General features: G+C 55.1%; 3 protein-coding genes across 3 annotated transcripts; 2 read left to right on the top strand and 1 right to left on the bottom strand.

The window, feature by feature from the left end:
- Positions 1-1,374: 1,374 nt before the first annotated feature.
- On the bottom strand, positions 1,375-3,062 carry CSUI_008782 (uncharacterized protein; the record flags this gene model as incomplete). Its single annotated transcript, XM_068068907.1, has 1 exon — positions 1,375-3,062. A coding segment is annotated over one exon (339 nt), but the record flags the coding sequence as incomplete, so codon positions are not given.
- Positions 3,063-5,621: 2,559 nt separating this feature from the next.
- On the top strand, positions 5,622-9,385 carry CSUI_008783 (ulk kinase). Its single transcript, XM_068068908.1, has 10 exons — positions 5,622-6,158; positions 6,295-6,388; positions 6,495-6,996; positions 7,135-7,188; positions 7,280-7,359; positions 7,474-7,564; positions 7,680-7,810; positions 7,916-7,988; positions 8,118-8,252; positions 8,518-9,385. The coding sequence occupies exons 1-10, from the start codon at positions 6,140-6,142 to the stop codon at positions 8,890-8,892; spliced, it is 1,554 nt and encodes a 517-aa protein (XP_067919122.1). The 5' UTR covers positions 5,622-6,139; the 3' UTR covers positions 8,893-9,385.
- An 803-nt stretch (positions 9,386-10,188) lies between these two features.
- Positions 10,189-13,042, top strand: CSUI_008784 (serine carboxypeptidase s28 protein). The gene has a single exon (XM_068068909.1). It carries the CDS (start codon positions 11,205-11,207, stop codon positions 12,204-12,206), a length of 1,002 nt encoding a protein of 333 aa, XP_067919123.1. The 5' UTR covers positions 10,189-11,204; the 3' UTR covers positions 12,207-13,042.
- Positions 13,043-13,171: the final 129 nt, after the last annotated feature.

Below are 13,171 nucleotides of genomic sequence, written 5' to 3' on the forward strand. Positions count from 1 at the left end.
ACAAGCGGCAATGGTCCCTAACCGCTCAGCCCAGACGTGAGTGAGGCTGCCGTGCTCTCCTGAAACCAAGCTTGTCTTTCCTCGATGGGAGAGCCTCCCAGATCAGAGTACAATTCTTACCGATGTCCAACCTCATGAAGCCGGTCTCTCCGACCTACGTGTGCAGTTGCCTGCCAGATCACCGACAGCGGATGGTTTCATAGGTTACCTACCCAGGCGTCAATGAAGTGGAAAGTAGCTTTGACCCGCAGCTCAGTGTGCGGCGGCAGTTTGCCATATTTCTTCGTGACCTCGCCCTGTGGACACGACAGTCTGGTCGTCTGTCAGATCAAATGGCTGCAACTTTCTTACCCGGGCAAATTTCCCAAAACCACCAAGCATCGTGATTCCGGCACACGACGAGACGATGTCTGTCGATGCTAGCAGCATGATGTTTCACATCTGTTGACCGCCTGATTTGGTTTGGAGTGAGCATACCCGGGTTGTCCCAACCCCTCGCCTCCCCGGAGGAAAGGTCTTCTCTGAAGATCAGCCGAAATTGCTTGACACCATTGACCTCTAGGTTTCCTCTAAGGTCCAGCGATCTGAAAAGGGCGAGAATGGGTTCTCACGCAGAAGCGAAACCCCTGTTCACGTTTCTTACGTGGCTGCAAAATGCGGCGCTGTTACTGTCATTTTATCCTCGGAATCTACGACAAGAAGTGGTGACCTATCACTTTTTAAAACAAAGTTCCCAGACCCGTCTACCCCAAGAGAGTAGTGGGCGCCATCATTTCCGATGAGAATCTGGGATGGTTGATCCCCAGCAGACGTTATCCTTAACACCGACACGGACATGCCGCTTTGAACCGTCGGCGCCTCCAGGGCCGAAGCCGACGTCATTCCGGCCAAAGCCCCCAGACAAATAACCGCGGCCGCACCAAGCTTCATCGTTCGGGTGACAGGAAATGCGGACGCCACTGGCAGGAAAACTACTCGGACTACAGCTGAAAAGGGCTTAACACATTGTGGTGCCGGACGCAGGGCACCCGTGGGTGTGTACGTACAGGCAGAAACTGCCGGCAGATCTCAACAGTAGTCAGCGAGTCGCTGCCATGAGAGAGAGCTGTAGTGTCTCAGTGTATGAGGTAGTGCTTGTCTGTAGGCCCGGTATTTCTTTAGGATGCGATCTACGTTGCTACTCGTAGTCCTGTCCACGGTCATAGCGCCGCTATTAGCCGTGGCAGCAGACAAGCCGCAGTTCATGCAGGTATTGTTCCTCATCGGCAGCTTCCTGAAGAACTATCAGTTCGTCCGACCTGACAGATTTTTCCGGCATTCAATGACAGAAACCCGCCGCCCTATACTGTTGTCAACATTGCTGCTGAGGCGCGGCTACCCGTGGTAATCTTTCGGAATGCTAGCAAAGAGCACCGGCTGCATCATAGTTCAACTTCAGGATTTCCTGGAAGGTATATGGCAAATCTGCTGAACTGCTGTGTACACTCAACACACCCGAATCCTTCATCATCGTAGAGAGAAAGTTGCAGGATGAGGTCAGTTGGCAATCATGAATCGCCCATCCAAACGTCACGATATCTGACACCCAGAGAAAAGCTCAAACCCGCTTTATCGCGGATCTCAACCAGTAGGGCCACGACGCATCGGCGGAACAGCTTCTCCAGTGTGACACGTGGCCCCCGAAACCAGGAAAGCCAGAGAGGCGTCACTGGTCTTCCGGAACCTAAAGAAAGACGGAAACAGAGTTTCAAGTACGACCCTTGGACAGTCTAAAGAGGCTTGGCACATTCCCGAATTTCAGGAGTACTGGAAGCAATCCAGTCAGGTGCGGAAGTTTGAGACTGGCCTACCCTAAGGAAGGTGGCCCACCATGCGTGCCGTGGGGATGCCATGCTGAAACAGTACACCAGAGCCGCACAACCAATGAGCTAGTATTCCAAAACATATTGCATGCTGTCTGTCGTGTATCCTTCGCTAGTCCCTTGTGTCCCCAGGCAGTGCTCGATTGCGGTTTGCTGGTGCACCGGCTTCCGTGGCCAGCGCAGGAGCCCCGCCCGGAGCCACAGCCGCGCGTCCCACACAAACAATAAGTGCCTAGTCTTCTCCAAGGACAAACTGAAACGAGCCTCTATCGTACAGATAAGAAGACATCAGAAGGGCAACACAATGTCTTTCCGAATAGGGTGACAGCCGGTGCGAGAGCACCGGTGGGCGGTCGCTGCCCACAGTGCGCTTGTCTGCCCCAACAGCGATGGCTGTCGGCTTCATGTAGTACATTGGCCCACGACCGTGTCGCCCTAGACCCGAAGATTGCGTCCTGCCCCGGTGTAAAGAGTGCTGGTTGGAGCTGAGTGACACATGGAAAGGGCAGACTGGTGTCTCGGATAGTCCCGACCCCTCTCAGTTCTCAGTCACTGCAGTACACTTCCTGGGAAAAAAGAACGTGGCGCCTTTACCCACTAAGCATCCGACTTTGGGTTCGCGAGTCCCTCATCTCCAACTCCTCTGGAACTCTCCCCGATCGTAAAGTAGGTGCGTCCCGAGAGAGAATGGACGGCGTGTGAACCCCTCACCGCAGTGAAGCAGTGAGAGAACCAGCACCTAGAAGAACAAAGCACCGGAAGTTGAGTGAAGGCAAGAAAGACTTCCAGAGGCGGACGGCCGAGTGTCTTGAGCGAACACGAGAAGACGGACACCGGCCCGCGTCAAATCGGACACTTCTCAGGGCGGGTTAACAGGACGCTCGAATGGCTTCTGCCTGCAGCCTCCCGGTACAGACCGCGCAGTGCCGAAGCAGCAATGTGAATACCGAACTAGAGTGCGGACGGCAGGACTAACGTTCAGGGGAAGAGAGCAAAGATATCTCAAAAACTGCAGGTTTCCCACGCATGCCACCACAAGGGCCACACGAATCAGAAAGTAAGGAAACTGGTTCGGAAAACTCAAGTCTTTCCTTTCTCGCTTTTCCAGTTTAACGGAGCACCATATGAGTGGTGGCACCGGATATGCCGGTCGGCGCACCCGACTGTAATACAAGAAAACCCGCGAAGGACATGTTACCTAACAACTGCTGATGCGACAGCAGAGCACCAGTCTAAGCAAACCATGCTGGGTCACAAGAGAAGCGGAAAACCAGCGGCATAATGGCACCGCATGCGCGTGCAGGTTTAAGAAGCAGGAAGAAAAGTGAGCGAGGTACCAAGGACCAAGCAGCGAGAGTAGTGTTTTCGCCACCGACTACTGGTGGGAAGACGAAACTCCAAACGCGTGCGGGCTCTGTTCAAGCCACAACACTTCGCTATTGTTCAAGGAAAAATGACAAACTTAGAATGAGCGTGCACCAGCACAGCCGGTCGTCTGCTGGCACCAGAACAGCTGAAGGACACAAAGGCAATTCGCGTTCGCAAGACTTCGGTTCGCGTTGGCCGGCGAACTCTGTCTTTGGCTTCGGGTTATTGCTGAACTTAATCGCGATGCCACACTATCCAAACATGATCTGGTCTGCCATGTCCTCCGACACCCCATCGAGGCCGGTGGACCCCGTGTTGCAGTTGTCCGCGCACCGAGGCGTTGTGGCCGAGAGACAGAAACGCTTTAACGAGGCTACGGTCTCACGTGGGAACCACGGACAGGTTCCCAGTGAGCTAACGTTGTGGTATCCCCTTACATCAAATTTCAACAGTCCAGCCACACACAACGCGTGTGCAGCACAGCTGTCTAAACTCGCCTCATGGTGCACGTATTGCTGACAGTACACATGACGAACACGCGTCACCTGGCAAAACCCAAGATAAGACGTGAATCCATAGACACTGCGGCTTGCTAGGGATTCTTCACTGAGGTGCCGATGTCAGAGGATGGCATCACTGCGTATCATTAGCACCGCGTCCAATCTTCTCCTGCTTGAAGCGAATGAGAACGAGGTTATGAACTTCGAGATGTGCGCGCGAAGCTTTGTTCTGGGCTTGTGAGACAACACGCTGCCTACTCGCCAGATTCTTTCCAGGCGCTCCACAGCTGCTTCGTCGCGGTACGCGCGGTCTTAGGTGTTCTGTCATGTGCAGAATTCGAAAGCGGGCTAAAGTCCCTACACCCCGCTGAACTCACTGGACCCTCTGTGGGTGCGTGAGCAGCCTCCTGGCGTGCGTAACCGCAGCGACAGCACCGCAGAATGTCATTCTTGTCTCCGTGAGTTCTCTCTGTCGTCTTCGTTCAGCCACGTGAGATAGTTGTCACCGCTTCCCGCTTTTCCCATCGCCGAAAAAACTTTGTCCAGCCATGTCCGGTTTCGGTGCTATTTTCGTAACTCACTTGAGCCGTCTTTCAGGCCCGGTGCCGTGAGAGTCCATGTTCTGCTTGACTGAAGTTCGGTGGTCCCATGACGGGATTGCGCTGCTGTCTCCACCCCTTCCTCTCACCGTTAGGTTTGGTTCAAGTTCCCCCACAGTACTAGTACCTTCGCTGCTGTGGCTAGGCGCCATCCCTATAATATGTTTGATTTGTGCGCCCGAAACTGCCACAGCTGCTAAAGCTGGTAACAGCGATATCCCTCAGCACTTCGGCTGCTGACGACCGCAGGTGTCATGTATCGCTAGTATGGCGGTGACGGCTCTCGTGGTTCTTCGGACTGCGATATTCCCATGTGTGGTCTATCTCGACGGGCGAGTTCCCGCAGTAGGCAGCTCGATTCTCAACGAGCGCCGCACCCAGGCAACACGCAGGCTGTTCGGAGGTGGTAAGTGTAGGGTCGTCGCTCACAGGCCAGCCCGTAGACGGCGGTGCGCTCACCCAGTTCGATCTCTCCGCGGAAACCGTGTAGCGCGGCCAGCGTGCCGCCGGAAGTGTTGTCCATGAAGATCGCAACCCGAAAAACCACCAAAGCGGCCTCTCCATATTAGTGATACATGACACTTGCGGTCCTGAGCAGGGGATGCGCTGAGGGACACCCCAGCTTTAGCTGTCGCGCGTGAATGTCGGCTGCGCATGGTAACTGTTACTCCCACACTCATTGCTTTCGTTTGCCAGCAGCAGCGACGTTGCTGGACCGTCTCAAAACGTCTCTGCTCTAGACCTACGGCGAATCAGGTGGTTGCAAAGAACTGTCACCTTTCGGATACTGCTTCTTCCCTGATCAGGCTCATCAAACGCCACGGACCCCGGGGAAGCCGAGGCCACAGGTACACTACCGCACGCTGACCGGCGGTCTGGCCTGCCCATTTTTTGTCGGTGTAAGCGCGACTTGAATAGCGCCTCCGTACGACAAAAGCAAAAGCCACACCGAGCAAGCCTCGCTTTCAGCAGTGGGGTAAAAAGTGACCTGGAAACATGAGGGGGGTTCGGGTGCAACGCCGCTGCTCACCCCGTTCTGCACAGCGTCTAGTAGCTTGGCACCCGGAGAGGCATCGCTCACCAACAAGCAGCCAGCGACGCAGCAGCCTATATTCGACACTCGCGCTGTTCCCAGTTTCAAAACAGCAAGGAGAAACCTTCATTTCACTCCCGGTCCCGCGACGGACCGTGTCTTGCTGCAAGCGTCGCCTGTTGCAGAGCAGGGTCGACAGCGGCCGGTGTTCTGTCGTTCGTGCCCAAGACGGGACGTGGGGAGGCCTGACCCTCCGTCCGTGGTTGGCTAGCCGGCCGGATCGCAGCTTTGACAGGCTCTTCCCCCGTGCACGTCAAGGGGGGTCCCGTCGCCCTTTGTTGCTCCCCCTCTGGAGTAAACGTGTCTCACTGGCATGTGCCTTTGAATTTGACACATGAACCATGCCCGAGTGCAAGGACGCCGCGCGACGCTGTTCCTACGACCATTCCAGTCCCACCCTTCTTCAGCCAGGCATACCCCGAAGTAGTTAGTACCTTTGCCGCGGCGTCCCCGACAGCGCTCTGACTACAGATCCACTCTGTAAAAGGACTGTTGGGTTTTCCTGTCGTTCTGGCCAAAGAACAGGAGCTGGAGATCTTTCGTGTGTCCACCTACGTTGTCGGTGAATTGTTTTTCGTGACAGCTTTCGCAGCTCGTGTCTTGGGGCGGGGGGGTGCCGACTGTCGAGCCCTGCGGCCCGTCGGAAGCGCGCCCGGCGTTTCTCGTCTCAGACCTGGAAAGAAGTGCCCCGTGTTGGCTCAAGATAGAGTTGCAGCAATGGGGAACCATGCATCCGGTATGTCCTGCGTACAGCGTAATCAGTCCAAACTCGTGAGACCTTGCATTGCGGCATTACTGTGGTTGGTGGCCTGGCCCAGCCAGGTGGCCGGTTGCCTCATGATGTCAACTCCTTCCCTGTCGTTCGGTCACAGGCTGCTCAGGCTACCGCCCTGGCGAACTTCGTCACGACTTTAGACAACCACGGAAATTTGATGGCAAGTACCAGCCTGTACGGGTCCTAGGCAGGTAGGGAGAAATCGAGTGTTTGTCTGCACCCCGCATGGACGGCCCACTGCGACACTGCAAATGCTACAGTTGTAACTACGTGTATGTTGTTTTTTTCGTTTTACAGCGGACAATTTTCTACTGTCTACGAGTGCGTCAGTACCGGCCATCCCTCACAGCGATTCGCGATGAAAGTGATGACCTGCTGGACCTGGGATTCACGGACCCTAAGAAGAATTGAAGAAGAAATCGCGATCATGGAGGAAGTCGGATGCAACCATCCCTACTTAATCCGCCTGGTAGATTCATACAAGGAGCGTGTACCGGTGTCTTGCCCCTCGGCTGCTGTATCTAAACACGACCCGTTTCCCTTCGACACCCTCCCCAAGCCACCAGAACCGAGAAACGGTAACTCTGCATTTCCTACCGGAACCAGGTCGCACCTTGGTGGCTCGCTCGCATCAAACGGGGTGATCGAGCAGCGAAGCCCAGCTGATGAAAACAACCCCCGCAGCATGTGGCGCATTGGATTGGTAATTGACTACTGCGGAGGTGGAGACTTGGCACAGCACTTAACCCGTTATGGAGCTTTGAGCGAAAATCAGGCGCGGTGTCTGATCTTCAAACTCGTAAGCAGACCATAAACGTCTTGCTGCCGCGGGGTCTTGGGTTCGACGCAGACAGGTGACATTGCTGGGTTCGTTTGAAGTTGGTGACCTATCATAGGGCAGAATACGCTGCGACGCCTTGTGTGTGTGTCTCCGCAGTGTCACGGCCTGGCTTTTCTGCATGAGCGAATGATCATTCATCGCGACGTAAAGGTATGTCGGAAGAAGGCTCTCCGTATCCAGTACAGACGGAGACACCAGCTAATGCCGCGTGGTGCCTCCCGTGTCTTTAACTCTTCTACAGCCCGAGAACATCTTGATTGGAAAGGACGGAAGTGACGTCCTCGATATAAAGATTTCAGATTTCGGCCTGGCAAAGAGACTGTGAGTGAACGTATATTGTGAGTCGGAGTGCTGGGACGACGGTGAATGAAAGCGGCTTGGAAACACCTACTGACTCAGGGATACCTTACGATCTTTTCGCGTTTGTCCTTGCAGGTGCGGAAGCCTGGACAGAAGCCTTTCACTTTGTGGGAGTGACTTTTACCTACCGCCTGAGATGCTTCAGCGGTCCTCGTATGACACTCAGGTGCGTGCGACATTTGCCGGTCGCCTTGGACCTGAGAAGAAACCATCCCGCTCCGCATCCTGAGAGTGTCCCGACCGTGCAGTCTCGTTCGTTCCGTCTGGACAACTTTTTGTAGGCCGACATGTGGAGCGTCGGAGTCTTGTGCTTTGCCGTACTTTTCGGGAAAGCTGCTTTTGCATCCCGGGACACTCCAACTCTCTATCAACAGATTGTGGAACGCCGGCTGAGCATCGTTCCTTCTCAGTCGTAAGTTTAATCGAAATAAGGCACTACACAGCAGCTGTGCGGGCCCCGTGCATATCTCCATCCACTTGATTCTGTAACTGTTGTATCGCCTGATGATGCGTGCAGAACCCGCGTGTCCAGCGGAGCCTGGAAATTTCTATTTGACGTCCTGCAAGTGTGTCCGGAGAGGCGCTTAACGGTAGGTGTTGTCTTACATGGTCGTGTGCTAAGACTCGCGGATAATGTCCCAACCGCGTGGCCGTCACAGGGGGGACAGGTGGCTGATGTTTCACAGCAGACTTTCTGTTTGCCGGCGGCTTTCTGGCAGGCAAGGCAAGCTTTGAGACACCGCTGGATCAGGGGCGCGCTTTCTGCAGCCGAGCTAGCTGGCTTGCCGGCTCTTTCCTGCGCGAACGATTGTTGGCAAGGCCTGAAAGAGGACACACGTTTCGCCGAGAAGGGGGTAAGGAGGACAAGATGTTACCGGCTGCCCCTGTACCCGCACTTTGATGATCCTGCTTAACTGAGTCAGCTTGGAGAGGACACTGCAACCGGCGTGTGGCAGCGTTCCTCTCCGGAATCATGCTAGGCTACAGTGCTTTTCTTCTGCTTGCCTCAGCCTTTCGTCTGTGGAAGTGATCGCAGACGTTGGAGGTGTTACTCTTGACGGCTCACGGTTGGGTCCCCCCGGTGAGCACTCAGGCTCTTTCCGTGTTCTTTTTTCTCAGACTCCACGACCCGAATTCAGTTACGTACCTGCAGTGCAGGAGTCCTTCGCTAGTTCAGCGGGAGTAGGGACAGGCGTGGATGCGGTGAGCGCTTTGAAGCAGACAATTCCAGGCCCTCCGACCGAATCGTGTACCTCTTTCCGGGCGCCACCCCTACCTTACCAGCATGATGCGCGGCGGTGGGCCAGCGATACAATTCATAGGACAGGTACTGTGGTTTCCGCAGAAGGACCACGTCCCCATTCTGCAGTTGCGGACAGGCTCGCAGAAGACAACCGTGGGACAAGCCAGTCGGCTGCCTTGGAGTCCTGCGTTGGTCAAAGCTCCCCAGGCAGGTGCGAAGATGGGGGACTATTGCCCGTTTTAGGATATTGATCGAAGCCGCCCTGCCCTAACTGCTGGGTTGCGTGGAAACTCCAGCGAAGTGAACTGGGTGAACAAGCTCCGGCACTCCCGCCTGCGAGAAAGCTCCATCCTTTTTTGCGCAGAGCTACTGTAATTTGTCGCACACAGTATTACGGCTCCGGGGGCTGGTATCACTCCTGTGGCTCGAAAGCGCGGACCGCGCTAACTCCGTTGCGCACTGGATTCCACCAGTTGACGCTGGCAAGTTTCCTGGCTTATCGGTCCCCGCGGAAGTGCTCGTCAACCTCAGTGTCCTCACTTCGGATGCTTGCAGACAACGCCAGGAGGCCTTTGAATCTCTTGGACTTCAAGCGCCCACTTCGGTACGTACTTGGTGAGCAGCTAGACAGAAAGGACAGGTGCGGGTCGTGCGTCGTGTCGACGCAGACCGGTGCACGTAGTTTTTCTTTGTCGTTGGGACGCATCCCTCAACGTACTCAGGTGTAACCGGCGACTACGGGTATCGATGCGGCTGCGTCCATGGCACCCGCTTACAGGGAGCCACTATCTCGAGACAGCGGAGCCTACGCGGCACCCTTCACTTGACGTGGTAGAAGTGCGCCTTTGGCATATGCTCTACCCACTGAAATGGACAGAATCGTCGTCGATGGTTGCCGCAGTTCAGGAATGCCATGGACTTTTCCTTGACTAACGTGGGCCAATGGTGTACTGAATTGCCGGCGCTCTGACGTGTTCACAGCTCCTATCTCAGACTCTGTTTTCTTAACTAGCAATCGAGACTCGGCAGAGTCGCCATGTACGCATCGTATGAAGCGCTAGCTTTATCATTCACACTCATTGCTCGCTGACCGCTGAGTTTGGTCATGATTCCATTTTCTCAAATGGAAGGTGTCCTACGGAGGAACTGTTCGTGTAGAAGACGCGCTCGAATCCTTCCACCGCCGTGGCCGAACACGTACACCGTAACAACTCCAGTCTTCGAGAGCGCACGCGCTCTCAGGTACTTCATTCAGATCGAAAAGATACCACAGCCGTGAAATTTGCGCTTGAGGTGGCCAGGCACTGGAAGGGAACAAAATTCGCGGTAGGCTGAGAATCTAAGGAAGGAGTACTGTTCGCTGGCGGCTCGGATGCGCGCTCCTCCTTCGTCTAGATGACGCGGCGCGTCACTGAAGCGTACTGCCCTCGTGGCGTCAGGTGCACCCGACCGGAGATAAGCTGTCTACGCAGCGCTATGTCGTATCTACGTTGTGGCCGGCTACTGCTGGATCCCTGAGGGCTGTTTTGGAGTCAGCAAGCGACCGACACAACGTTCGCATAGTCCCCCTGAAGGAAACATACAGGTGTAACGTGTGTAACGCCCGCGCTGCGCCTTCCGACGACCGCCGCGGCGGTTCCCTGTAGGCCGTGCAGATGTGTGTGTGTGGTGTGGGAGACGCGCGCCGGAGGAGGCGCCTTGTTAGATTCTTACGCTGTCGAGGCCTGAAGGGGGAAACTTCAGTCTGGGGTTTCGCATGTTTCGAAACGGCCATTAAATGGGGGGCTTCCGATAGTTCTCAAGCTCCTGCAAGGAATATCGGCCAGTCCGTAGGCCACCAGTCTTCCGCTGGGCCGTCTGCGCCACGGAGCCGTCGAGAAGTTGTACTCAGCGGGCATGTACCGGTGGCACAGGTGTCAGGCTTGTTCCTTCGCGGCGTCCCAGGCGCGACCGACTACACGTCACACAGAAAGGAGCCTGCTCCTGCATGTCTTTCTGAAAAGGCAGGACTGGTGCCCATACGGCCAACCAACTGGATCTGGCGGCGCCGTCCTGCGTGGCGTAGACGCGGTGGTTTAGAGGGCACCGAGGAGCTGCGGTACAGCTGGCTTCTCGGGAGGAAGTCAAGACGCTGCATGGACTCAAAAAGAGAGCTGTACGGGAATCCGTGAGTATCTTATCTCGGGAGCTTCCAACTCGACCGGCAAACTTCGATTGACCCTTTTGACGTGTGTGATCCGTCACCGTCCTCCAAAAAGCTTATGTTTCATAATCTTCTTCGTTTTCGCCGCCAACAACCAAAGGGGGCCGCGGTGTCTATTCGCCCGCTTATCAGCTTTTCAAGCCGTGTGTCTCCGCACAGCCGTACTAACGTGCGATTGCTAAAAAAGAGGAGCGTCTACTTTTTGGTCGTTCTATCTCTTGTAGTGTGCATTCCCGTTGAGACCTCCGCCTTGCCCGGGATTCAGCGTAGATCCGGACTGTTTTTCTGTGTCTCGCAGGGCCTCAACTCGTCCTGCCGCCCCGGAAAATAACCAAAGTGGTAGGCACATCTACCGAGTACATGGATCGGCTTTCCCGCCTTGGGCCCTCTGGCAAGAGGCCATTATCGTGTTGCTTAATCACCATTGCTGTCGCTCTGCTGGTCTTGTACTGTTTGGTTGGTGAAGCGAAGGCCACAGGCTGGTACTACCGTTTTATGCCGGTCCAGAGGGAAGAGCACAGACGCTTGTTGCTTGCAGCAGGTAGTTCTGAAGCACTCGGCGGTAAGCAGGCTCAAGATGATACCAACCCTCTCTGGCTCCCCTTCAGTGTTCGTCGCCTGCCATGGGGTCTCGTGACGGAGGGTTCTGCCCAACAGCAAATCGAAAGAGAGAACCAGCATATCGCGGTGCGGCCTTTCCGTGCACCCACGGCAGACACCAGGGAGGCGGACGGCGCGTCTGCGACGTCGGGATCTTTCTCTTTGTCTTTACTGGAAAGGGATGTGGAGGAGTTCTGGTTTGAACAGCCTTTAGATCACGGGAATCCCCTTATTTTCAACCGGCCGAGCCACGATGAGTGGAAGCAGAAGGTGTTCAGCGCTAAAGTGAAGTCGCCTTGCCGGTCAGTTGACCAGCATGCAGGAGCACGACGTAGAATTCCTGGGGCTAGCCCGACAGGAAGCGAGGGGAGCGAGTATGGGACGGACAGACCGCAGGGGAGCACGGACGGGAGGGGCAGGCCCACGGAGAGGAAACCAGATCAATTCTCAAGGACGGACGCAACCCCGGGTTCACGGGACGACACGATGGAAGCCTATGGCCATGAGCAAGGAGTCAGGCCCGTCTTCATATACATAGGGGGTGAAGGGCCGCTTTCGCCGTTGGAGGTGCAAGCAGGTATCTCGTGGCTGCCTTTCCAGCTTTGTGTCACACACCTGTCGTATGCTTTTACTCTGTATGCCCATGGGTACCTGTCGTCACCAGTGTCCATCTCCAGGTGCAGCTTGGGATGTGTTCGTGCGGTTGGGTTGACACTCGGACAAGCATTAAGAAGGAAGCCGGGCTGCATGCTTACCGGTTGAACAACCCGCCGTCTTGCCGGGTATTCGCCTGCAGGTACTAGTGGTGTAGAATTCAGTGCATACAGACTGGGGACTTGTGTCTATCTGTCCGATGGGAAACGCCCCGCGCACCTACCTGTCGCACTCAAGTGCACACCATTTGGGGTCTAACCAGAGCGGGAGAGGGCGTAAGCACCTGTGTAGGTCCCTCATGTATCAATACTGGTTGCATGGCGGATGTTTTTCTCCAGCGAAAGTGGCACATGGACACACCCGGCACTTTAAGAGGTGCCTTTTCATTTTCAGGTCTTCTCAGGGAGGTGGGGGACGCTCTTGGAGCGGATCTGTACGCGCTGGAGCACCGATACTACGGCGTGTCACACCCGCGTTCCGATTCGGGTGTGGAGAACCTTCAGTGGCTGACTTCCAAGCAGGTTGGTTTGCAACATGTGTTGCCAAGATAACAATAGTACCTTCAGTATGGTGTGAATAAACGTGTCGTACTTCATGCAGCTGTCTCGCGACTGATCTCTTTGTCCCCGTGTGCCGAGTGGCTGCTTTTCTGAAGAAGCCTTCCCGAGCCGATCAAACAATAAGAAAATGCATGTCCAGTTCTTAGCATGGCGATTGTTCACGTGGTACAAGCGGGGGTCCGTCCGCTTCATAGGCATTGAAGCGGAACACTGCAATGCATGCGTGAAGGTTTTGGTGGCTCCATGGTATGGTCCGGCGCCAAGCGTACACCCCAGTATTCCCAGAGGTGTGCGTATGTGGCGTCGATGTATTACCTGCACTTATACGGCTTCATCTCCGTCGCGCGTGATCTCCGCCATTCGCCTCTCGCTTCGCCTACTCCCTCACCAAAAAAGTGGGCATCCCTGTCATCTAAATATCTATCATTAATCTATCTATCTTTATCTTTATCTATTAACCTATCTATCTATCTATGTTTAATCTATCTATCTATCTCTAATCTATCGATCTCT

This window comes from Cystoisospora suis (genome assembly GCF_002600585.1).
Source record: "Cystoisospora suis strain Wien I chromosome Unknown contig_5027, whole genome shotgun sequence".
Taxonomy (NCBI): Eukaryota; Apicomplexa; class Conoidasida; order Eucoccidiorida; family Sarcocystidae; genus Cystoisospora; species Cystoisospora suis.